General features: G+C 49.4%; 1 protein-coding gene across 1 annotated transcript in view; it reads right to left on the bottom strand.

The window, feature by feature from the left end:
- Nucleotides 1-24,632, bottom strand: part of LOC115190599 (LIM domain only protein 7) — a 38,987-nt gene extending 14,355 nt beyond the window's left edge. Inside the window, exons 1-9 of the mRNA XM_029748776.1 lie at nt 24,446-24,632; nt 22,399-22,612; nt 21,048-21,210; nt 10,933-10,962; nt 9,084-9,246; nt 7,693-7,823; nt 6,564-7,572; nt 4,646-4,933; nt 3,663-3,774 (exon numbers count right to left, since the gene is read on the bottom strand). Of these exons, the coding sequence (XP_029604636.1) occupies nt 3,663-3,774; nt 4,646-4,933; nt 6,564-7,572; nt 7,693-7,823; nt 9,084-9,246; nt 10,933-10,962; nt 21,048-21,172 (1,858 nt within the window). The 5' untranslated portion in view covers nt 21,173-21,210; nt 22,399-22,612; nt 24,446-24,632. The remainder of the gene's footprint in view (nt 1-3,662; nt 3,775-4,645; nt 4,934-6,563; nt 7,573-7,692; nt 7,824-9,083; nt 9,247-10,932; nt 10,963-21,047; nt 21,211-22,398; nt 22,613-24,445) is intronic.
- Between the last annotated feature and the right edge of the window lie 421 nt (nt 24,633-25,053).

The following is a 25,053-nucleotide window of genomic DNA, read 5'->3' as shown; positions in this document are numbered from 1 at the left end:
GACCAATGTAGGACTACCTGGAGGGAGAGGAGAGGCTTTCACTATGTCTAGACCAATGTAGAACTACCTGGAGGGAGAGGAGAGGCTTTCACTATGTCTAGACCAATGTAGGACTACCTGGAGGGAGAGGAGAGGCTTTCACTATGTCTAGACCAATGTAGGACTACCTGGAGGGAGAGGAGAGGCTTTCACTATGTCTAGACCAATGTAGGACTACCTGGAGGGAGAGGAGGGGCTTTCACTATGTCTAGACCAATGTAGGACTACCTGGAGGGAGGGGAGAGGCTTTCACTATGTCTAGACCAGTGCTTCTCAATTATTTTCTGTTACGCCCCCCCCTAGGAAGAAGTAAACATTTCGCGCCCCCCCAACTCTCCGCCGCGACTGTAAATAGTATCATTTGTCTATAAAATTGTTATAAGTACACCTCTGCATAACATTGTATTATTATTTTTGCAGCACTTGCGTCATCCAGCATGAGAGACCATGTCTAATGCTGCAGGCAGTATCAGCTCCTCTGCTATGGAGTGGGGTTTTTTGCACTGAGCAATTTGGTACGCCACCTTATATGATGCTAACAGTGCTCGCTGGTTTACTGAAGTAGCATTCACAAAGCGGGACGATTGTTGACAATATTCGGCACGTTTTCGATGAAAAAACTCAAGCGGCTTATCAGCGTGATTGGGGTGTAATGTCTTTAAGTGACGCCTTAATTTATTTGGCTTCACGCTGTCCGCTGCCAACATTTTTAGACACAGTAAACATACCGGTCTTTCCTCGTCTCCCACCGTAGTCACAGTGAAGCCAAGCGCTACATTCGCTTCGTCATATTTCCTCGTCTTAGCTTTCGGGAGACTTACGTTTGTCTCATTATCTCCGTCTCTCTCCGCCTTTCTTTTCATCCCTGTTAAATATTTTTCCATGTTGTCTCTTAAGGGTTTGTTATCTGCACTTCATATCTCCTGCTCTGTGCTGTGTGCTCTTGTTCGGTAAAAAAAAAAACTACTACGGGGCAAAAAAAAGCGTGTTCCCCGGGGCCACGCGCCCCCCCTGGCATCGCTCCGAGCCCCCCCAGGGGGGCGCGCCCCACTATTTGAGAAGGACTGGTCTAGACCAATGTAGGACTACCTGGAGGGAGGGGCTTTCACTGTCTAGACCAATGTAGGACTACCTGGAGGGAGGGGCTTTCACTGTCTAGACCAATGTAGGACTACCTGGAGGGAGGGGCTTTCACTGTCTAGACCAATGTAGGACTACCTGGAGGGAGGGGCTTTCACTATGTCTAGACCAATGTAGGACTACCTGGAGGGAGGGGCTTTCACTATGTCTAGACCAATGTAGGACTACCTGGAGGGAGAGGCTTTCACTATGTCTAGACCAATGTAGGACTACCTGGAGGGAGAGGAGGGGCTTTCACTATGTCTACACCAATGTAGGACTACCTGGAGGGACAGGAGAGGTTTCACTATGTCTAGACCAATGTAGGACTACCTGGAGGGAGAGGAGAGGCTTTCACTATGTCTAGACCAATGTAGGACTACCTGGAGGGACAGGAGAGGTTTCACTATGTCTAGACCAATGTAGGACTACCTGGAGGGAGAGGCTTTCACTATGTCTAGACCAATGTAGGACTACCTGGAGGGAGAGGAGAGGCTTTCACTATGTCTAGACCAATGTAGGACTACCTGGAGGGAGGGGCTTTCACTATGTCTAGACCAATGTAGGACTACCTGGAGGGAGGGGCTTTCACTATGTCTAGACCAATGTAGGACTACCTGGAGGGAGGGGCTTTCACTATGTCTAGACCAATGTAGGACTACCTGGAGGGAGGGGCTTTCACTGTCTAGACCAATGTAGGACTACCTGGAGGGAGGGGCTTTCACTGTCTAGACCAATGTAGGACTACCTGGAGGGAGGGGCTTTCACTGTCTAGACCAATGTAGGACTACCTGGAGGGAGGGGCTTTCACTATGTCTAGACCAATGTAGGACTACCTGGAGGGAGGGGCTTTCACTATGTCTAGACCAATGTAGGACTACCTGGAGGGAGAGGCTTTCACTATGTCTAGACCAATGTAGGACTACCTGGAGGGAGAGGAGGGGCTTTCACTATGTCTACACCAATGTAGGACTACCTGGAGGGACAGGAGAGGTTTCACTATGTCTAGACCAATGTAGGACTACCTGGAGGGAGAGGAGAGGCTTTCACTATGTCTAGACCAATGTAGGACTACCTGGAGGGACAGGAGAGGTTTCACTATGTCTAGACCAATGTAGGACTACCTGGAGGGAGAGGCTTTCACTATGTCTAGACCAATGTAGGACTACCTGGAGGGAGAGGAGAGGCTTTCACTATGTCTAGACCAATGTAGGACTACCTGGAGGGAGGGGCTTTCACTATGTCTAGACCAATGTAGGACTACCTGGAGGGAGGGGCTTTCACTATGTCTAGACCAATGTAGGACTACCTGGAGGGAGGGGCTTTCACTATGTCTAGACCAATGTAGGACTACCTGGAGGGAGGGGCTTTCACTGTCTAGACCAATGTAGGACTACCTGGAGGGAGGGGCTTTCACTGTCTAGACCAATGTAGGACTACCTGGAGGGAGGGGCTTTCACTGTCTAGACCAATGTAGGACTACCTGGAGGGAGGGGCTTTCACTATGTCTAGACCAATGTAGGACTACCTGGAGGGAGGGGCTTTCACTATGTCTAGACCAATGTAGGACTACCTGGAGGGAGAGGCTTTCACTATGTCTAGACCAATGTAGGACTACCTGGAGGGAGAGGAGGGGCTTTCACTATGTCTACACCAATGTAGGACTACCTGGAGGGACAGGAGAGGTTTCACTATGTCTAGACCAATGTAGGACTACCTGGAGGGAGGGGCTTTCACTATGTCTAGACCAATGTAGGACTACCTGGAGGGAGAGGAGAGGCTTTCACTATGTCTAGACCAATGTAGGACTACCTGGAGGGAGAGGCTTTCACTATGTCTAGACCAATGTAGGACTACCTGGAGGGAGAGGAGAGGCTTTCACTATGTCTAGACCAATGTAGGACTACCTGGAGGGAGAGGAGAGGCTTTCACTATGTCTAGACCAATGTAGGACTACCTGGAGGGAGAGGCTTTCACTATGTCTAGACCAATGTAGGACTACACAGAGAGACGGAGAGAGGAGCTACAGGACAGCAGGAGATCGTATTTCCAGTCACACCTGACCGCCCCAGGGGAACAGTTTCAGGCTGTCGATGTCCTGACTACAGATCTCCAGAGTGGTTCTGACTATAGGTCTCTGTTGCAGGGTAAGTCACACCTCTATCTCTCTCTCACAGCTCTGTTTAAACATTCATGAACACCTCCCTGTACTGTAGCTAACGAACATCGGCGGAAAAACCAGTATGTCATTACTAATGACCCCAGACGTGGTCAATTCAAAACGTTTCCAGCACCAAGACACCTTCAGACTAACATATCCCAGATAAATATTCAGCTGTTTGTTCAAACTTCTAGTCATCCATTACTTACTGTTGTTGGTACATTTCTGTAGGCGTCTTACCTACTACGGTAAATTCTTATTTGATTACAACCAATGGCAAAAACAAAACAAAAACAGTACACAGGAAATACGTGTCCCCATCCATCCGTGAGTCAACTCTCACCTGGCTGGATGCCTCCGACTCGCGCTCCTGTCGAGTCCCAGTGAGTGTTGAAACCAAAGTGTGGTCGACTGTTAAGCTTCAAGGTAAGACTCACTCTGTCACTGTGACGTACCTGAGGGCGAGACACACACACACACACACACACACACACACACACACACACACACACGGTGAAGGTGACACCTGGCGATTCAATGTCCCACGGAAACCACAGACCCTCTGACACGCAGCAGCAGGATGCAGGACAGGTTCACCCTGCCCCCCCGTCCTCACTAGGGCAGGTTCAACTCTGCCCCCCCCCGTCCTCACTAGGGCAGGTTCAACCCCGCCCGCCCCCCCCCCCCCGTCCTCACTAGGGCAGGTTCAACCCCCCCCACAGGGGCAGGTTCAACCCCCCCCCACAGGGGCAGGTTCAACCCCCCCCACAGGGGCAGGTTCAACCCCCCCCACAGGGGCAGGTTCAACCCCCCCCACAGGGGCAGGTTCAACCCCCCCCACAGGGGCAGGTTCAACCCCCCCCACAGGGGCAGGTTCAACCCCCCCACTGGGGCAGGTTCAACCCCCCCACTGGGGCAGGTTCAACCCCCCCACTGGGGCAGGTTCAACCCCCCCACTGGGGCAGGTTCAACCCCCCCACTAGGGCAGGTTCAACCCCCCCACTAGGGCAGGTTCAACCCCCCCACTAGGGCAGGTTCAACCCCCCCCACTAGGGCAGGTTCAACCCCCCCCACTAGGGCAGGTTCAACCCCCCCCACTAGGGCAGGTTCAACCCCCCCACTAGGGCAGGTTCAACCCCCCCCCACTAGGGCAGGTTCAATGTCCTACAATTGTGGAGTGCCAAGATGGCTGCTCAATGGATTCAATACAAGCACCCTAGTCAGCCAGCCAGGGTTTGTACATATCATTGGGTAAAACTCTGGCCCCAATTATGACATCCCAGTGACATCTGATGTGTTTCTGAAGGTAAAGACTGTTGAGCTCACCTGGGCAGATCCGTTCTGTCTGACTGAGACAGGGAGGCTGGGCAGGAGAGAAGGGGGTAAGGGTCCCTTCCGACTGGGTTTGGGGCAGGTGGCAGGTCCAGGACCCACTCTGGTCTTCAGGATGGAAGGCTGGGTCTGATTCCCACCCTCCTCATTTACTTCCTGGTTCACACCGCTCTGATTGGCCGTGGCCCAGGGCTGAGCTGTGACAGGGACCTCCGAGATAGTGACCATTTTCTGGGGGCGTGAGGGAGCAGTCTTGGTGGAGATCAGAGAACCGTTTCCGTTCTGCAGAGAGTTCCCCAACTGTAATGTGTTGTGGTACAGGGTCAGCCATAGTAGTATGATAGGTGTTGTTATAGGGTGCTGGTCCAACGCTCTAACCACTAGGCTACCTGCTGGTTACTAGTCCAACGCTCTAACCACTAGGCTACCTGCTGGTTACTAGTCCAACGCTCTAACCACTAGGCTACCTGCTGGTTACTGGCCCAACGCTCTAACCACTAGGCTACCTGCTGGTTACTGGCCCAATGCTCTAACCACTAGGCTGCCTGCTGGTTACTGGCCCAACGCTCTAACCACTAGGCTGCCTGCTGGTTACTGGCCCAACGCTCTAACCACTAGGCTACCTGCTGGTTACTGGCCCAACGCTCTAACTACTAGGCTACCTGCTGGTTACTGGCCCAACGCTCTAACCACTAGACTACCTGCTGGTTACTGGCCCAATGCTCTAACCACTAGGCTACCTGCTGGTTACTGGCCCAACGCTCTAACCACTAGACTACCTGCTGGTTACTGGCCCAATGCTCTAACCACTAGGCTGCCTGCTGGTTACTGGCCCAACGCTCTAACCACTAGGCTACCTGCTGGTTACTGGCCCAACGCTCTAACCACTAGACTACCTGCTGGTTACTGGCCCAATGCTCTAACCACTAGGCTGCCTGCTGGTTACTGGCCCAACGCTCTAACCACTAGGCTACCTGCTGGTTACTGTCCCAACGCTCTAACCACTAGGCTACCTGCTGGTTACTGGCCCAACGCTCTAACCACTAGGCTACCTGCTGGTTACTGGCCCAACGCTCCAACCACTAGGCTACCTGCTGGTTACTGGCCCAACGCTCCAACCACTAGGCTACCTGCTGGTTACTGGCCCAACGCTCTAACCACTAGGCTACCTGCTGGTTACTGGCCCAACGCTCTAACCACTAGGCTACCTGCTGGTTACTGGCCCAACGCTCTAACCACTAGGCTACCTGCTGGTTACTGGCCCAACGCTCTAACCACTAGGCTACCTGCTGGTTACTGGCCCAACGCTCCAACCACTAGGCTACCTGCTGGTTACTGGCCCAACGCTCTAACCACTAGGCTACCTGCTGGTTACTGGCCCAACGCTCTAACCACTAGGCTACCTTCCGCCCTATATAGGGAATAGGGTGCTGGCCCAGCGCCCTAACCACTAGGCTACCTTCCGCCCTATATAGGGAATAGGGTGCCATTGGGCCTCAGGCTGGGCAGTGAGCCAGCCAGCAGCCTCCTGTTATACTACTGCATTATTCATAGGAGATGGAAGAGGATCAAGAAGCACACGGTAACAAGACTACACACACACACACACACACACTTCTCCCTCCACATACTACAAGTACCAAGCACACCTTGAAGGGAGGCAGTAGTATTTAGATAGACAGTGAACACGTGAGCATCCAATCACAAGAGATGTACTATACAACTGTCGCACATCCTACAGAAGAACTGAATACTGAAACACTGTACAAATGAAGGGGGCATTAGTCAGAGAGAGACGGAGGGACACACACAGACGGAGGGACACACACAGACGGAGGGAGAGAGAGACGAAGGGAGAGAGAGACGAAGGGAGAGCGAGACGAAGGGAGAGAGAGACGAAGGCCTTCCTCACGTTGTAGAGCCTGGGTAGCGAGGACACTCTGGAAGACTTGGCTCCAAACGGCTGGGGGGTGAAGCCGGCAGAGAGGCAGGACGAAGAGCCCTCAGACCGGCGGTATCCCCTGGGGAGAGAGGCAGACACCCCAGTCCCTCCTCTTCCTCCTCCCGGAGCCCTGGAGCTGTACCTGTAGAGATGGAGCTCCTGCCGCTGGGGAGCTGAGGCGTGATCCGGGGCCACAGAGGTCAGGGACTGTACAGTAGAGAGGAGAGCTTGGTCTGGGATGTCCATGGAGGCAGAGAGGCTGTGGGAGGAGCTGGTACCGCTGGTTAGGTTTGAGCCGGTACCGTTCACCAGGTCAGAGGTCGTTAGAGAAGAACTGGAACCAGATCCAGTGAGGGTCGTGGGGATTCCTTTTGAGAGCATGGAGATGGTCTGGTCTCGTCCAGTGGAGACCACGAGAGCTGGGCTAGAGATGGTCTGGGCACGGATCTGGGAGGAGAAGGGAGAGGCAGAGTCGGGGAAAGTGGCTAAACCTCCAGCTCCGTCTGGTTCCACCGGTGTGTGACGCCGCCTCTCCCCCAGGACGAGGGGCTCTGATTGGGGCACGGCTCCGGCCGAGGGTCCCTGGGCCTGGAGGGTCAGGCTGGGGGTGGTGAAGGGTTCCGAGGCGCCGGAGCTGTAGGGGGACTCCACGGAGGAGCTGGGGGCCAGCGGGGCTCTGGTGTGGGGTCGGAGCTCCAGGGAACCCTCCTTGACCGAGGCGGGGGCTCTGGTTTGGGCTCGGAGCTCCAGGGAACCCTCCTTGACCGAAGTCGGGGCTCTGGTTTGGGCTCGGAGCTCCAGGGAACCCTCCTTGACCGAAGTCGGGGCTCTGGTTTGGGGTCGGAGCTCCAGGGAACCCTCCTTGACCGAGGCGGGGTCTCTGGTTTGGGCTCGGAGCTCCAGGGAACCCTCCTTGACCGAGGTGGAGAGAGAGACCTTGTTGTAGCTACTGCTGCATAGGGACTCATCATCCTCTTCCCTGTGGTACCAGATGAAAAGGAGTAGTAACATATGAATAGTGATGATCATACTACACATCAACGGCCAGGCAGGACGTACTATAAAGTTCATAAAGTCTGTCTCCGTGTCCGTCCCCTACCTGTCCTCTTGTAGGCTCCTGCATGTCCCGACCCCTGCGTTGGCCATCAGGACGACGTTGTCCCTCTCCTGCATCTTCCTCCGCAGGTCACAGTTTGACCTGTGACGCCGGAGCTTCCACTTGGTCAGGTCCTGGCAGGAGGCATCAGTGGGGGGGGGGGGGGGGGGGACACTTAAAACAATGAATCACAACAGAGACAACAACTGCTGTTGAGTTCATTTGTAGCAGCAACAATTAACCCAGTGAAGAGCTCCAGAGAATGTGGTTTTTAAACAGCACTTAACCTCGCTTGGGTAGTATTTTCACATCCGGATGAAAAGCGTGCTCAAAGTAAACTGCCTGTTACTCAGGCCCAGAAGCTAGGATATGCATATAATTGGTAGATTTGGATAGAAAACACTAAAGCTCCTAAAACTGTTAAAATAATGTCTGAGTATAACAGAACTGGCAAAACCCCGAGGACAAACCATCCCCCTAATTGTTTTTATTTTTAAAAAAAATCAGCCACCGTTTAATGGCTGTCACTTTTATTATAAGGCGAATTCCTCCCAGATTGCAGTTCCTAGGGCTTCCACTAGATGTCAACAGTCTTTAGAAAGAGTTTCATGCTGGTTTTTGGAAAAATGAGGCAGAAATTGTGGTTTGTCTAGGTGGCTCCCATTTTGGATGTAGTGTTTCCAAGCGTGTGGAAGAGGGCGCATTTTGGTATTTTTCTCCGGTAAAGACAAGGATTCTCAGTCTTAAATTGTATCGTTTATTTACATATTAGGGTACCTAAGGTTTGATTATAAACGTTGTTTGAGTTGTTTGGAAAAGTTTATTAGTAACGTTTGGGATTCATTTTGATGGAGGGAAACTGGGTGGATTATTGACTGAAGCACGCCAGCTAAACTGAGTTATGGATATAAAGAAGGACATTATCGAACAAAAGGACCATTTGTGATGTATCTGGGACCTTTTGGAGTGCCAACAGAAGAAGATCAAAAAGGTAAGGCATTTATTATATCGCCATTTCTGACTTTCGTGGCGCACCTGCCTGGTTGAAATATGTTTTTCATGCTTTTGTATGCAGGGCGCTGTCCTCAGATAATCGCATGGTGTACTTTCACCCTAAAGCCTTTTTGAAATCTGACACAGCGGCTGGATTAATAACAAGTTAAGCTTTATTTTGATGTATTACACTTGTGATTTTACGAAAGTTAAATATTTATAAATTCTGTAGTTTGAATTTCGCCCTCTGCAATTTCACCGGATGCCCATAAGATTAAGAAAGAGATCACCGATTGTAGAATTTCAGTCAGATGGTGATGAGGAAAATGGGACAGGTGAGTAGTTATACTGGGCAGGACGGTACAGGTTATGGACTCCCGTGTGTGTGTGTGTGGACTCACGTTGTGCCACTTAGCCTCACTCTCGTGGACCCGGGCTCTGACCCTCTGCAGCTGGTCCTGGCTCGCGGCGCTGGGGCTTAGCTCCTCTACGCCACCCTCAGAAACCTGGCGCACCGCCTGCGCGGCCGACGGGAACCGTCTGATGTCATTCAACGACTTGCTCCTGTTTGTAGTGAAGAGGGAGACGAGAGACGGAGACAGACACAGAGACAGACACAGAGACAGACACAGAGACAGACACAGAGACAGACACAGAGACAGACACAGAGACAGAGAGACAGAGAGAGAGACGAGAGAAAGACCGAGAGAGAGAGAGAACACTGCAGATTGATGATCAGGATTTCATAGTATATTACGTTGTCCAACATTTCACCACACGCAGCAGTAGAAAGTGCCAAGCCGGCAGACTGTGCCAAACCAAGCCAGCCAGCCGGCAGACTGTGCCAAACCAAGCCAGCCAGCCAGCCAGCAGGCAGACTGTGCCAAACCAAGCCAGCCAGCCAGCCAGCAGGCAGACTGTGCCAAACCAAGCCAGCCAGCCAGCCAGCCGGCAGACTGTGCCAAACCAAGCCAGCCAGCCAGCCGGCAGACTGTACCAAACCAAGCCAGCCAGCAGGCAGACTGTGCCAAACCAAGCCAGCCAGCCCGCAGACTGTGCTAAACGCAATGGTGTGAAGTACTTAAGTAAAAATACTTTAAAGTACTACTTCAGTAGTATCTGTACTTTACTGTTTGTATTTTTTACAACTTATACTTTCCAACATTCTTAAAATAAGAATGTACTTCGTTCTATACATTTTCCCGACACCAAAAACTACGTTACATTCTGAACGCTTAACAGGATAACAAAACGGTCCAACTCAAACACGTTTTGTTTAACTAGGCAAGTCCCTTAAGAACAAATTCTTATTTACAGTGACGGCCTACACCGGCCAAACCCAGATGACCCTGGGCCAAATGTGCGCTGCCCTACGGGACTCCCAATCACGGCCGGTTGTGATACAGCCTGGATTCGAACCAGGGTGTCTGTAGTGACGCCTCAAGCACTGCGATGCAGTGCCTTAATACCGCTGCGCCACTCGGGAGCCCAAAAGAGAACATCCCTGGTCCTCCCTACTGCCTCTGATCTGGTGGACTCACTAAACAGAACATCCCTGGTCCTCCCTACTGCCTCTGATCTGGAGGACTCACTGAACACAAAACGCTTCATTTGTAAATGTGTTGGACTGTGCCACTGGCTACCCGTAAATAAAAATAAATGCCATCTGGTTTGCTTAATGTAAGGAAATTGGAAAATAGTTACACTTACTTCTGCTACCAATGTAGATTTAACACCAAATACTTTTACTCAAGTAGTGTCTTACTTTCACTTGTCATTTTCTATTAAAAGATAGTCATACTTGAGTAAAACTTAGGTACTTTAGCCAGCAGGTTGGGCGCCAAAGCCAAGCGAGCCCAGCAGGGGGGGGCCCCAAAGCCAAGCGAGCCCAGCAGGGAGGGCCCCAAAGCCAAGCGAGCCCAGCAGGGGGGGGGGCCCCAAAGCCAAGCGAGCCCAGCAAGGGGGGTGGGCCCCAAAGCCAAGCGAGCCCAGCAAGGGGGGGGGGCCCCAAAGCCAAGCGAGCCCAGCAAGGGGGGGGGCCCCAAAGCCAAGCGAGCCCCAGAAGGGGGGGGGGGGGGCCCAAAGCCAAGCGAGCCCCAGAAGGGGGGGGGCCCCAAAGCCAAGCGAGCCCCAGAAGGGGGGGGGCCCCAAAGCCAAGCGAGCCCAGGAGGGAGGGCCCCAAAGCCAAGCGAGCCCAGCAGGGAGGGCCCCAAAGCCAAGCGAGCCCAGAAGGAGGCGTCGTTAACTCACCATATCCATCCTGGGTTTACCTCCAAGTCTCTACAGGAACCAGAGAAAGACCAGACCACTGTACACTCAGATACATGCCATTTAGCAGATCCACTTATTCAAATCAACTCAAGAGTTTTTATTTAACCAGGTAGGCTAGTTGAGAACAAGTTCTCATTTGCAACTGCAATCTGGCCAAGAAAGCAAAGCAGTTCAACACAGTAACACATGGAATAAACAAAACATACAATAATACAGTAGAAAAATCTATAATAATTGATACTTACATTTTTTTTCCCCCCCACCTCCCCAGCCCTGGTATTACAGCCCTGGTATTACAGCCCTGGTATTACAGCCCTGGTATTACAGCCCTGGTGACACCAGCGGTAATTGAACATACAGCCCTGGTATTACAGCCCTGGTGACACCAGCGGTAATTGAACATACAGCCCTGGTATTACAGCCCTGGTATTACAGCCCTGGTGACACCAGCGGTAATTGAACCTACAGCCCTGGTATTACGGCCCTGGTATTACAGCCCTGGTGACACCAGCGGTAATTGAACCTACAGCCCTGGTATTACGGCCCTGGTATTACGGTACTGGTGACACCAGCGGTAATTGATCCTACAGCCCTGGTATTACAGCCCTGGTGACACCAGCGGTAATTGAACCTACAGCCCTGGTATTGTAAGTGCCATGTTCTACCAACTGAGCCACACACAGAACCAGGAAATATTCCCTCTCTAGAACCCCACTCTAGAACCCCACTCTAGAACCCCGTAGCAGTGAAAACCAGGTTCAGTATCCCGATACCAGGTACCATGACAAAATCTGACAAAGTCAATATCATTAAATTTAATGTAGGCATTAATTAATGAATAACACTATTTTATTTTTGGTAAATAAAAAAAATAAAAAAGGTAATAATTTATTTTTAAAGTCAATTTAAATTGATAAAACTGGGTAAACCAAGATGTCACCAAGGTCTATTCACAATACAGGGGAACGAATACTCTACAGGAATGTGTGCCTGCATCGAGTCACTGAGCTGGTTTAGGCTGATTTCATTCATGAGACTACAGGATGGAAAACAACCCGTTTTCCCTTCCATTTAAGGACTTAATTGTACTGATCAACATTTGCATAAAAAGAAGCAATATATTTTATCAAAGTGCTCTCTGACCTATGCTCTCATTTCACACAAAGTCAGCCTTCAGTCAAGATTATCTTGACAGAGAGACGTTTTTGGTGACTAGCAGCAATATTTTGAATCATGGTTTGCATATTATAAAACAGACAAGGTAAGGTAGGGAATTGATGTTGGTTTCAGCTGTAAGCTAGCAAGGAAAGTTAGCTTTGTAGGCTATCAATACCTTACTGCAATTTGGAAAGTGTTCTAGACATTGTTTTTGGGAACATGAAACAAATTTCAACATCTCTACACGGCCGTGTTGAATTATTCATGCGTGTTAACTTCTGTGCAGGATAAGTGGCGGTACAGTCCAGACTCCCAGTGAATCCAGTGGTTCCTCAGGACAGACTAGAGTCAGTATGAGAGAGGAGATAACATGATACAGTCCAGACTCCCAGCGGTTCCTCGGGACAGACTCCCAGCGGTTCCTCGGGACAGACTCCCAGCGGTTCCCCGGGACAGACTCCCAGCGGTTCCCCGGGACAGACTCCCAGCGGTTCCCCGGGACAGACTCCCAGCGGTTCCTCGGGACAGACTCCCAGCGGTTCCTCGGGACAGACTCCCAGCGGTTCCCCGGGACAGACTCCCAGCGGTTCCTCGGGACAGACTCCCAGCGGTTCCTCGGGACAGACTCCCAGCGGTTCCCCTCGGGACAGACTCCCAGCGGTTCCTCGGGACAGACTCCCAGCGGTTCCTCGGGACAGACTCCCAGCGGTTCCTCGGGACAGACTCCCAGCGGTTCCTCGGGACAGACTCCCAGCGGTTCCTCGGGACAGACTGGAGCCAACAATGAGGAAGTGGAGCAGTGACAGGACGCACGCTATAACAGGACATCTGCTGCGCTGACAGACAGATCCTCTCAAATCATTTAGACGTCAGACACATTTGACAGAAATACCAAAAGTAACCAATTCTAGTACCGAACCCTTTTCTCATGTTCTAGTATAAAATAAATAGATATTTTTTTAAACATACCGATGTTTCAGTGTACCGTGCAACTCTAGTGACAAACAAGGACGACGTCCAACCCATCCCTATTCACACCGGGTCGCGACCGACGCAGATCAGCGAGGACAACGGTCCAAACATTCAGATGGCACGCAGGCCGTGAGCGAAGCTGAACATTCATCACACCAACGCCAAATACTTAAAAAAAAAAAAACACCATCTTGGTTTATTGACCAACTGTTACATTGTTAGTTTAGTACATCACAGTTGAAATGTGAAATCTAAAAAAACACATTTTCTCAGGCACTTCTTATAACCAGGAAGCCGTGTGTGTGGGAGACAAGACAGAGAGATTGGAGTTATAACTCCAATGTCAACAATACACCTTTGGCATTAAGGAAAATACTTCAATAAAAACTTTACAGCCTCATTACTTTGGAAGCACAGTTACAGGCCAATATTATTTGCATGATGATTATGGGTAAGCATGTAGCTTACATTAAAACACAAAAGGACTCCAGTACTGCCCTTGGCTGTAGATTTTTAAACGGAAGGCTCTGTCCCTGCCTATGTGACTGAAGTGATAAGCTCGTCGCAGGTTGTTTATAAGCTATAAATTGTCACAATGATGTGGTTTAAAAGTAGGCTTGGGGGTGGCCCTACTGGGGGTGGCCCTACTGGGGGTGGCCCTACTGGGGGTGGGCATACTGGGGGTGGCCCTACTGGGGGTGGGCCTACTGGGGGTGGGCCTACTGGGGGTATTTGGAAATAGCCACGGAATGATGTTTTTCAAATACTGCAAAAAAATAATATATATATATATATATATCTTTGTGGTTTATACATTTGAATATTAGATGGATACTTACAGTAAAATACCTGCAGTCAACTTGTACAATATGTTAGGAGATAAAGATGGCGTTCGTTTTACTGGTCACAAATTTTTCCCCCATTAAGGAAGCTTACAGGTAGGTAGTCCCCAGTCATGTGACGTTGAGGCCGGAGCGTTGAGTCTCCATTATGAAGCTTACCGGTAGGTAGTCCCCAGTCATGTGACGTTGAGGCCGGAGCGTTGAGTCTCCATTATGAAGCTTACCGGTAGGTAGTCCCCAGTCATGTGACGTTGAGGCCGGAGCGTTGAGTCTCTCCCTGTTGTGCAGAATGCACCAGGTGATCTAACTACAGGATGGAATTCACAACTAAATGTTTCCCAGAGAGATTTAACTTAGAACTGTTAAGTTAGTTGTACGAGGGGTGGGACTAAAAGCTCACGATCTATGATACTTAAACATTGTGTTTTTCATTAATATCTAGATGTAAAAAAACGTATATATTTTTTAAACCTTTATTTAACTTGGCAAGTCAGTGAAGAACAAATTCTTATTTTCAATGACGGCCTAGGAACAGTGGGTTAACTGCCTTTTTCATGGGCAGAACGACATATTTTTACCTTGTCAGCTTTGGGATTTGATCTTGCAACCTTTCGGTTACTAGTCCAACGCTCTAACCACTAGGCTACCCTGCCAGCCAAGGACTATTTAACCTACTCATTCAAGGGTTTTTCTTTATTTTTACTATTTTCTACATTAAGAATAATAGTAAAGACATCAAAACTATGAAAACATACATATGGAATCATGTAGTGACCAAAAAAAAAAAAAAAAAGAAGTGTTACAAATCAATTTTACATTCTGACCTTCATGTCTTAAAGTAATGATGGACTGTCATTTCTCTTTGGTTATTTGAGCCGTTCTTGCCATAATATGGACTAGGTCTTTTAGCCCTATCTGGCATCTTCTATATACCACCCCTACCTTGTCAACACAACGGATTGGCTCAAACGCAATAAGGAGGAAAGAAATTCCATTAATTAACTTAAGGCACAGCCGTTAATTGAAACGCATTCCAGGTGACTACCTCATGAAGCTGGTTGAGAGAATGCCAAGAGTGTGCAAAGCTGTCACCAAGGCAAAAGGGTGGCTACTTTGAAGAATCTCAAATATATTTTGATTTGTTTAACACTTTGCTTACTACATGATTCCATGTGTTATTTCATAGTTTGTCTTCACTATTATGCTACAATGTAGAAAATAGTAAAAATAAAGAAAAACCCTTGAATGAGTAGAGGTGTCCAAACTTTTGACTGGTACTGTATATCAACATATCTAATTAATTTATTCTTGCTGGGTAACTACTGTTTACTTATTTTTTTAAGTGCCAAGTAAAATATGTAGAAAGTACACAAGACAAAGCTGTAAAAACAAGGTTTATTTTTGTCCAAAAGGGTGTTGGGCCCCAATTATTATTTTTTTCAGTTATAAAATAAATTAAAGTTAACGTCTAAAAACGTACTAAATGCTCTGGTTAGCTAATTTAGTAGGTAGTTAGCTACCTAGGTAAGTGGTTAGCTAATTTAATAGCTAGTTAGCTACCTAACTAGGTGGTTAGCTAATTTAATAGCTCGTTAGCTACCTAGCTAAGTGGTTAGCTTCTTCCAAAATCAAGCTTTGCGTGATAACAGATAATCCCCTCCTGGATCAAGATCCTTGCGGGCTAATATTTGCTTTCTGCGTGCAGCAAAGTGAGTAGCATTTTTTGAATTACTTGTATAACTTCAATAGTTGGGATGTCTGTCCAGCAAATAGATTAGGTCGCAATGCGTCTGTTAGCGTTAAATTAGCATTCTCTATGGGATTTTACATGTAGTTGTTAGCATTGCTAACCTTCGGATTACAGAGGCTTAGCGGAGTTTGAAAATAGCAGCCCTTGTGTTCAGTGCCGGTATTACTGAATATCTCAGGACGGAACAAGGTCGGTATGAAGACATGGCAATCTGGATACCACACAAGCCTGGTTTAAAATCTACCCCATCGGAAATAGCTCATTTTCAGTTGCACAAAGCACAGGAATGAAGGTACAGTCGGGATGGGGGTGGCTGGAGGGATGGGGGTGGCTGGAGGGATGGGGGTGGCTGGAGGGAGGGGGGTGCGGAGGGAGGGGGGTGCGGAGGGAGGGCAGACAAGAAAGGAACAACGAGCCAGGGAGTGATGTCACAGCCTGAATCATCCTGAGGAAACGCTCGTCTTTCGGCTACAAAACAGGAGAGAAGAGGGGAAGGAGAGAGAAGGAAAGGGATGAAACTGAGGAACAGAGGAGAGATACAAGGCAAGATCAACAGAGGAACAGAGGAGAGATACAAGGCAAGATCAACAGAGGAACAGAGGAGAGATACAAGGCAAGATCAACAGAGGAACAGAGGAGAGATACAAGGCAAGATCAACAGAGGAACAGAGGAGAGATACAAGGCAAGATCAACAGAGGAGAGATACAAGGCAAGATCAACAGAGGAACAGAGGAGAGATACAAGGCAAGATCAACAGAGGAACAGAGGAGAGATACAAGGCAAGATCAACAGAGGAACAGAGGAGAGATACAAGGCAAGATCAACAGAGGAACAGAGGAGAGATACAAGGCAAGATCAACAGAGGAACAGAGGAGAGATACAAGGCAAGATCAACAGAGGAGAGATACAAGGCAAGATCCAACAGAGGAAACAGAGGAGAGATACAAGGCAAGATCAACAGAGGAACAGAGGAGAGATACAAGGCAAGATCAACAGAGGAACAGAGGAGAGATACAAGGCAAGATCAACAGAGGAACAGAGGAGAGATACAAGGCAAGATCAACAGAGGAACAGAGGAGAGATACAAGGCAAGATCAACAGAGGAACAGAGGAGAGATACAAGGCAAGATCAACAGAGGAACAGAGGAGATATACAAGGCAAGATCAACAGAGGAACAGAGGAGATATACAAGGCAAGATCAACAGAGGAACAGAGTGAGAGATACAAGGCAAGATCAACAGAGAACAGAGGAGATATACAAGGCAAGACAACAGCGGAACAGAGGAGAGATACAAGGCCAAGATCACCAGAGGAACAGAGGAGATATACCAGGCAAGATCAACAGAAAACAAAAAGTTGAGCCAAAACAAAAGATGGAAATTCCTAAAATGTAGAGAGAATGAACTAAGACATGTGAAAAGCAGAGCAAAGCGTTGATGTTAAAGTTTCGGGATTACACGCTGAGGCCTTTTAACGTTTAGAGCATTGAGGTATTCTGGTTCTCACGCAAGAGTTGAACACCAAACGTCAAGCATTATCCAAACCCAGCCATGGCCCAAGACCCACATCTACCTGTACCAGGGTTAGGGATAGAGTTAGCATTATCCAAACCCAGCCATGGCCCAAGACCCACATCTACCTGTACCAGGGTTAGGGATAGAGTTAGCATTATCCAAACCCAGCCATGGCCCAAGACCCACATCTACCTGTACCAGGGTTAGGGATAGAGTTAGCATTATCCAAACCCAGCCATGGCCCAAGACCCACATCTACCTGTACCAGGGTTAGGGATAGAGTTAGCATTATCCAAGCCCAGTCATGGCCCAAGACCCACATCTACCTGTACCAGGGTTAGGGATAGAGTTAGCATTATCCAAACCCAGCCATGGCCCAAGACCCACATCTACCTGTACCAGGGTTAGGGATAGAGTCAGGATTATTCAAACCCTGTCCCTGTACCAGGGTTAGGGACAGAGTCAGGATTATTCAAACCCAGTCCCTGTACCAGGGTTAGGGATAGAGTCAGGATTATTCAAACCCAGTCCCTGTACCAGGGTTAGGGATAGAGTCAGGATTATTCAAACCCAGTCCCTGAACCAGGGTTAGGGATAGAGTCAGGATTATTCAAACCCAGTCATGATGTAGTTTCTGTACCAGGGTTAGGGATAGAGTCAGGATTATTCAAACCCAGTCACATGCCACAGTAACGGGACAGAGCCAGACCTGAATCTGAACATCTTGCGGTACCAGGGTCTCCTCTGAGAGCCCAGCCTGATGGTCCTGACGTGAACCTCCTCCTCGGGAGTCCAATAGCGAGGCAGGAAGCGGTTGTAGCCAGGGTTGGAGGAGGTCTGGTGGAGGGCCAGTTCCACCCGCCGAGCGTACAGATCATCTTTGACAGGGTCAGGATCCTCTCCCCCTTCCTCAGAGTCTTCCTCACACAGCTCCATCAGGAGGAGTTCCTCGTCGATGGAGCGCTCCGCCTCGGAGAGGAAGGTGGGGGTGATTGAGGACGGGGGGTCGTGGAACGAGTTGGGAGGGAACGGAGACACTGCAGTACTGCTGCTGTTGAACCAGAGGACAGACCGGGACATCTGTCCATGTTAACAGTGGACATTCCCAATACAAAAACACAGTTGGTCCCTTACAGCGAGGCGTCAAGTAAAGAGTTAGGAGCACTGGTCACACAATGCTGTGGAACTGCTGCTCACCAGAGCCGTCTGCGTTATAGTCGTCGTCAACGTCACTCTGAAGTGGACAAAACGCCGACTAAACACTTCCACAAGCAACCCGGGGGCCTTTGGGTAGAGTTAGGAGCAGCCACACCTTTCACAGTTCCAACACTACATCTCCATGTTGAGCACAAACCACAGGGTTAGCGGAAACAACAGCTAGCTCTGTTCCAGGAATGTCATGGCAACAGGCAAACTACTTCATCTTATTTAACCAAACTTGTTTTGTTGGAGTCTATAGGGAACAAAGACACTCCCAGAGTCAACACAAACCACCTTGCGGCAGTTGAAGAAAATTAAATGTCAGTAATTCAGACGAAACGACCAGCCTCACGCTAGTAGTTTCAGTAGCTGTTAGCTTGACGACAGGACCGGCCTCACGCTAGTAGTTTCAGAAGCTGTTAGCTTGACGACAGGACCGGCCTCACGCTAGTAGTTTCCGTAGCTGTTAGCTTGACGACAGGACCGGCCTCACGCTAGTAGTTTCCGTAGCTGTTAGCTTGACGACAGGACCGGCCTCACGCTAGTAGTTTCCGTAGCTGTTAGCTTGACGACAGGACCGGCCTCACGCTAGTAGTTTCAGTAGCTGTTAGCTTGACGACAGGACCGGCCTCACGCTAGTAGTTTCCGTAGCTGTTAGCTTGACGACAGGACCGGCCTCACGCTAGTAGTTTCCGTAGCTGTTAGCTTGACGACAGGACCGGCCTCACGCTAGTAGTTTCAGTAGCTGTTAGCTTGACGACAGGTCCGGCCTCACGCTAGTAGTTTCAGTAGCTGTTAGCTTGACGACGGGACCGGCCTCACGCTAGTAGTTTCAGTAGCTGTTAGCTTGACGACGGGACCGGCCTCACGCTAGTAGTTTCAGTAGCTGTTAGCTTGACGACGGGACCGGCCTCACGCTAGTAGTTTCAGTGGCTGTTAGCTTGACGACAGGTCCGGCCTCACGCTAGTAGTTTCAGTAGCTGTTAGCTTGACGACAGGTCCGGCCTCACGCTAGTAGTTTCAGTAGCTGTTAGCTTGACGACAGGACCGGCCTCACGCTAGTAGTTTCCGTAGCTGTTAGCTTGACGACAGGACCGGTCTCACGCTAGTAGTTTCAGTAGCTGTTAGCTTGACGACGGGACCGGCCTCACGCTAGTAGTTTCAGTAGCTGTTAGCTTGACGACGGGACCGGCCTCACTCTAGTAGTTTCAGTAGCTGTTAGCTTGACGATGATCACAACCCTGATATAAAGCCATTAAACACAAAAGCCTCTCTCTGTCTGACCTGGGAGAGAACACTGCGGTGTGTCTGGAAGGGGTGTCAAGCCTAAACAGGCGAGGGCTTCCTGTCCACAGCCTCAACGTGCCCTGCGGGCTCATGGGTACCGCAAAATTTGTGGGCGTGGCTGGTGAAGGGGAGCGGAACCGTCGACTGGCCAGGTCGTCTGCGACGACGTCCGGCTGGGGCTGGTCGGCGTCCGAGTCGCTGTCGCTATGGTAAGCCCACTGGAGGAAGGCCTCCACATCAGGCAGTTGGGGGAGGGGCGGGCTCAGAGGAGGAGGGGCCAAACTGATCAGAGACCAAATCAGCAATCAGAGTTAAATCAACATGAGGTTTGGTTCCTATGTGACAATGTTCTTTTTTTTTTTTTAAACAGTCGATTCCAACTGTATTACATTGTGTATTACATCAGCACGCCTACGTGTATTACATCAGCACGGCTACACAACGATGTGTATTACATCAGCACGGCTACACAACGATGTGTATTACATCAGCACGCCTACACAACGATGTGTATTACATCAGCACGCCTACACAACTATGTGTATTACATCAGCACGCCTACACAACTATGTGTATTACATCAGCACGCCTACACAACTATGTGTATTACATCAGCACGCCTACACAACGATGTGTATTACATCAGCACGTCTACACAACGATGTGTATTACATCAGCACGTCTACACAACGATGTGTATTACATCAGCACGTCTACACAACGATGTGTATTACATCAGCACGTCTACACAACGATGTGTATTACATCAGCACGTCTACACAACGATGTGTATTACATCAGCACGTCTACACAACGATGTGTATTACATCAGCACGTCTACACAACGATGTGTATTACATCAGCACGTCTACACAACGATGTGTATTACATCAGCACGTCTACACAACGATGTGTATTACATCAGCACGTCTACACAACGATGTGTATTACATCAGCACGTCTACACAACGATGTGTATTACATCAGCACGTCTACACAACGATGTGTATTACATCAGCACGTCTACACAACGATGTGTATTACATCAGCACGTCTACACAACGATGTGTATTACATCAGCACGTCTACACAACGATGTGTATTACATCAGCACGTCTACACAACGATGTGTATTACATCAGCACGTCTACACAACGATGTGTATTACATCAGCACGTCTACACAACGATGTGTATTACATCAGAACGTCTACACCTACACAACAGAGCTGAATAGAAACCGCCAACCCCATGCAAATTCAACTAGCAGAAAACTAAAACGTGGTACCTCAAGTAAAGCAGCTAAACTAAACAAAGATGAACAATTGTTCTTTAAAACCAGTCATTGCGTAGGTATGACATCACAGTACCTGGTGAGAGGGCTGGGGATGCAGCCCTTTATTGGCTTGTCCTCCCGTTTCCTCCTCTGGAAGGGTGCAGGAACGTTTCCCCAGTTCCTCTGTTGTCCCGAGTCTCTGCCCTCCGCCGCCTTCATCCTAAAACAGTTCTCTGCCTCCACGTCACTGCTGGAGTCTGGGGATGGGAGGGGAGGAAGGAGGGACAGCAGCTCACAGACCAGTAGACGAGTCCAACAACAGACAGGGAAAAGGAGAAGATAATGAACCTAGACAGCCAACGGTGGAGCGGCATTAGGGAGCATCCCTAACAAAGTCCCAAATGGAGCCCTGTACCCTACGTAGTGCACTACGTAGGGAATAGGGCTCTGGTCTAAAGCACTGCACTACGTAGGGAATAGGGCTCTGGTCTATAGTAGTGCACTACGTAGGGAATAGGGCTCTGGTCTATAGTAGTGCACTACATAGGGAATAGGGCTCTGGTCTATAGTAGTGCACTACATAGGGAATAGGGCTTTATAGGGCTCTGGTCTATAGTAGTGCACTACATAGGGAATAGGGCTCTGGTCTATAGTAGTGCACTACATAGGGAATAGGGCTCTGGTCTATAGTAGTACCACTACATAGGGAATAGGGCTCTGGTCTATAGTAGTACCACTACATAGGGAATAGGGCTCTGGTCTATAGTAGTACCACTACATAGGGAATAGGGCTCTGGTCTATAGTAGTGCACTACATAGGGAATAGGGCTCTGGTCTATAGTAGTGCACTATATAGGGAATAGGGCTCTGGTCTAAAGTAGTGCACTACATAGGGAATAGGGCTCTGGTCTAAAGTAGTGCACTACATAGGGAATAGGGTTCTGGTCTATAGTAGTGCACCACATAGGGAACAGGGCTCCATTTGGGACGCATCCTGAGACTAGCCTCTTAGCGTCCTGCGCCCCACCTCTGGCCCGCTCCAGTCATGAGACGTGTCCATTATCAGACCCGTGTGGAACCAGATGGAATGTCTCACTGAGAGGAGACAGCTGGCAGGACGGGAGCAGGGAGAGGACATAGCCGTAAGCACGGCCTCCTCTGGGAAGAGCGGCATTCCTGACCACTGTAAGCACAGCCTCCTCTGGGAAGAGCGGCATTCCTGACCACTGTAAGCACGGCCTCCTCTGGGAAGAGCGGCATTCCTGACCACTGTAAGCACGGCCTCCTCTGGGAAGAGCGGCATTCCTGATAGGGACTACTAATATTCTGACCGTTAAACTTTGGATACTGTTAGTAGAGTATTTAGGTATCCACCGGAAACTCTCCACAGCCTGTGTTTACCGTATTCTGAAAAAACACACACAACAATATATTCCAGTCGTTACCCTCGCTGCCGGCCCTCAGAATGGAGTCAGAGATACAGCTGAGGGTACGTGGCGACTCGGCCGAGTCAAAGCTCAGGACCGAGTTAAAGCTCTCTACCGAGTCCTCTCTGCTGTAGCCTGGTGGCTGGGACTGGGTTAGAGGTAACACCTCATCATGCTCTGGGTAGCTCACGTCCCCGTCCTTCACACTGCCTCTGGGGGTTTCTTCTAGAGCCTGGAGGGGGGGGGGACGACACACAGGGGAGATTACAATCCTTTAGAAGGACACACACAGGGGAGATTACAATCCTTTAGAAGGAAACCAACAAACAGGGGAGATTACAATCCTTTAGAAGGAAACCAACAAACAGGGGAGATTACAATCCTTTAGAAGGAAACACACAGGGGAGATTACAATCCTTTAGAAGGAAACCAACAAACAGGGGAGATTACAATCCTTTAGAAGGAAACACACAGGGGAGATTACAATCCTTTAGAAGGAAACAGGGGAGATTACAATCCTTTAAAAGGACACACACAGGGGAGATTACAATCCTTTAGAAGGACACACACAGGGGAGATTACAATCCTTTAGAAGGACACACACAGGGGAGATTACAATCCTTTAGAAGGACACACACAGGGGAGATTACAATCCTTTAGAAGGAAACACACAGGGGAGATTACAATCCTTTAGAAGGAAACACAGGGGAGATTACAATCCTTTAGAAGGAAACACAGGGGAGATTACAATCCTTTAGAAGGAAACACAGGGGAGATTACAATCCTTTAGAAGGAAAAACAGGGGAGATTACAATCCTTTAGAAGGACACACACAGGGGAGATTACAATCCTTTAGAAGGACACACACAGGGGAGATTACAATCCTTTAGAAGGACACACACAGGGGAGATTACAATCCTTTAGAAGGACACACACAGGGGAGATTACAATCCTTTAGAAGGACACACACAGGGGAGATTACAATCCTTTAGAAGGAAACACACAGGGGAGATTACAATCCTTTAGAAGGAAACACAGGGGAGATTACAATCCTTTAGAAGGAAACACAGGGGAGATTACAATCCTTTAGAAGGAAACACAGGGGAGATTACAATCCTTTAGAAGGAAACACAGGGGAGATTACAATCCTTTAGAAGGAAACACAGGGGAGATTACAATCCTTTAGAAGGAAAAACGGGAGATTACAATCCTTTAGAAGGAAAAACAGGGGAGATTACAATCCTTTAGAAGGAAACAGGGGAGATTACAATCCTTTAGAAGGAAACAAACAGGGGGGGCGATTTGAAATGCAAACTCAAAGCTAAATAAAATGCACGTTTCTAAAAATCCATTGGTTTCATTGTACAGGGCAAAGTACATCAGGCAAGGCACATGTATTAGCCCCAGTTCTGGAGAACAGACAGGAACAGAACCATAGACAGAGATAAACCCAGTGGGTCCAGACAGAGGAACAGAACCATAGACAGAGATAAACCCAGTGGGTCCAGACAGAGGAACAGAACCATAGACAGAGATAAACCCAGTGGGTCCAGACAGAGGAACAGAACCATAGAGATAAACCCAGTGGGTTCAGACAGAGGAACAGAACCATAGAGATAAACCCAGTGGGTCCAGACAGAGGAACAGAACCATAGAGATAAACCCAGTGGGTCCAGACAGAGGAACAGAACCATAGAGATAAACCCAGTGGGTCCAGACAGAGGAACAGAACCATAGACAGAGATAAACCCAGTGGGTCCAGACAGAGGAACAGAACCATAGAGATAAACCCAGTGGGTCCAGACAGAGGAACAGAACCATAGAGATAAACCCAGTGGGTCCAGGTCTGGGGTTCAGACAGAGGAACAGTACCATAGACAGGGATAATCCCAGTGGGTCCAGGTCTGGGGTTCAGACAGAGGAACAGAACCATAGACAGGGATAAACCCAGTGGGTCCAGGTCTGGGGTTCAGACAGAGGAGCAGTACCATAGACAGAGATAAGCCTAGTGGTCCCTAGAAGGTCTTGAGGTTGAGCTGAGGGTTAAAGTGAGGGAGCGCGTTACCTTGGACAGAGCGATACCCAGTAGCCCCTCGAATGCTTGAGGTTGAGTTGAGGTCCAGAGTAGAAGGGGTCCACCTGAGCCTTCCGACCCAGCCAGTAGATGGTGATTAAAACCTGGAGGAGAGATCACTGCATTGGGCGGGAACTTTATCCTTCATTATTTTGTAGAGGACGGTCGCAGCAGGGCCGCTTCCTGTCACCGCGTAGACTAGAGGACAGTCGCAGCAGGGCCGCTTCCTGTTACCACGGAGACTAGAGGACAGTCGCAGCAGGGCCGCTTCCTGTCACCGCGGAGACTAGAGGACAGTCGCAGCAGGGCCGCTTCCTGTCACCGCGTAGACTAGAGGACAGTCGCAGCAGGGCCGCTTCCTGTCACCGCGGAGACTAGAGGACAGTCGCAGCAGGGCCGCTTCCTGTCACCGCGGAGACTAGAGGACAGTCGCAGCAGGGCCGCTTCCTGTTACCGCGTAGACTAGAGGACAGTCGCAGCAGGGGCCGCTTCCTGTTACCACGGAGACTAGAGGACAGTCGCAGCAGGGCCGCTTCCTGTTACCGGAGACTAGAGGACAGTCGCAGCAGGGCCGCTTCCTGTTACCGCGTAGACTAGAG

The sequence above is a fragment of the Salmo trutta genome, unplaced genomic scaffold (assembly GCF_901001165.1).
Source record: "Salmo trutta unplaced genomic scaffold, fSalTru1.1, whole genome shotgun sequence".
In the NCBI taxonomy this organism is placed as follows: Eukaryota; Metazoa; Chordata; class Actinopteri; order Salmoniformes; family Salmonidae; genus Salmo; species Salmo trutta.
This window is presented reverse-complemented; position numbering and strand designations above follow the sequence as displayed.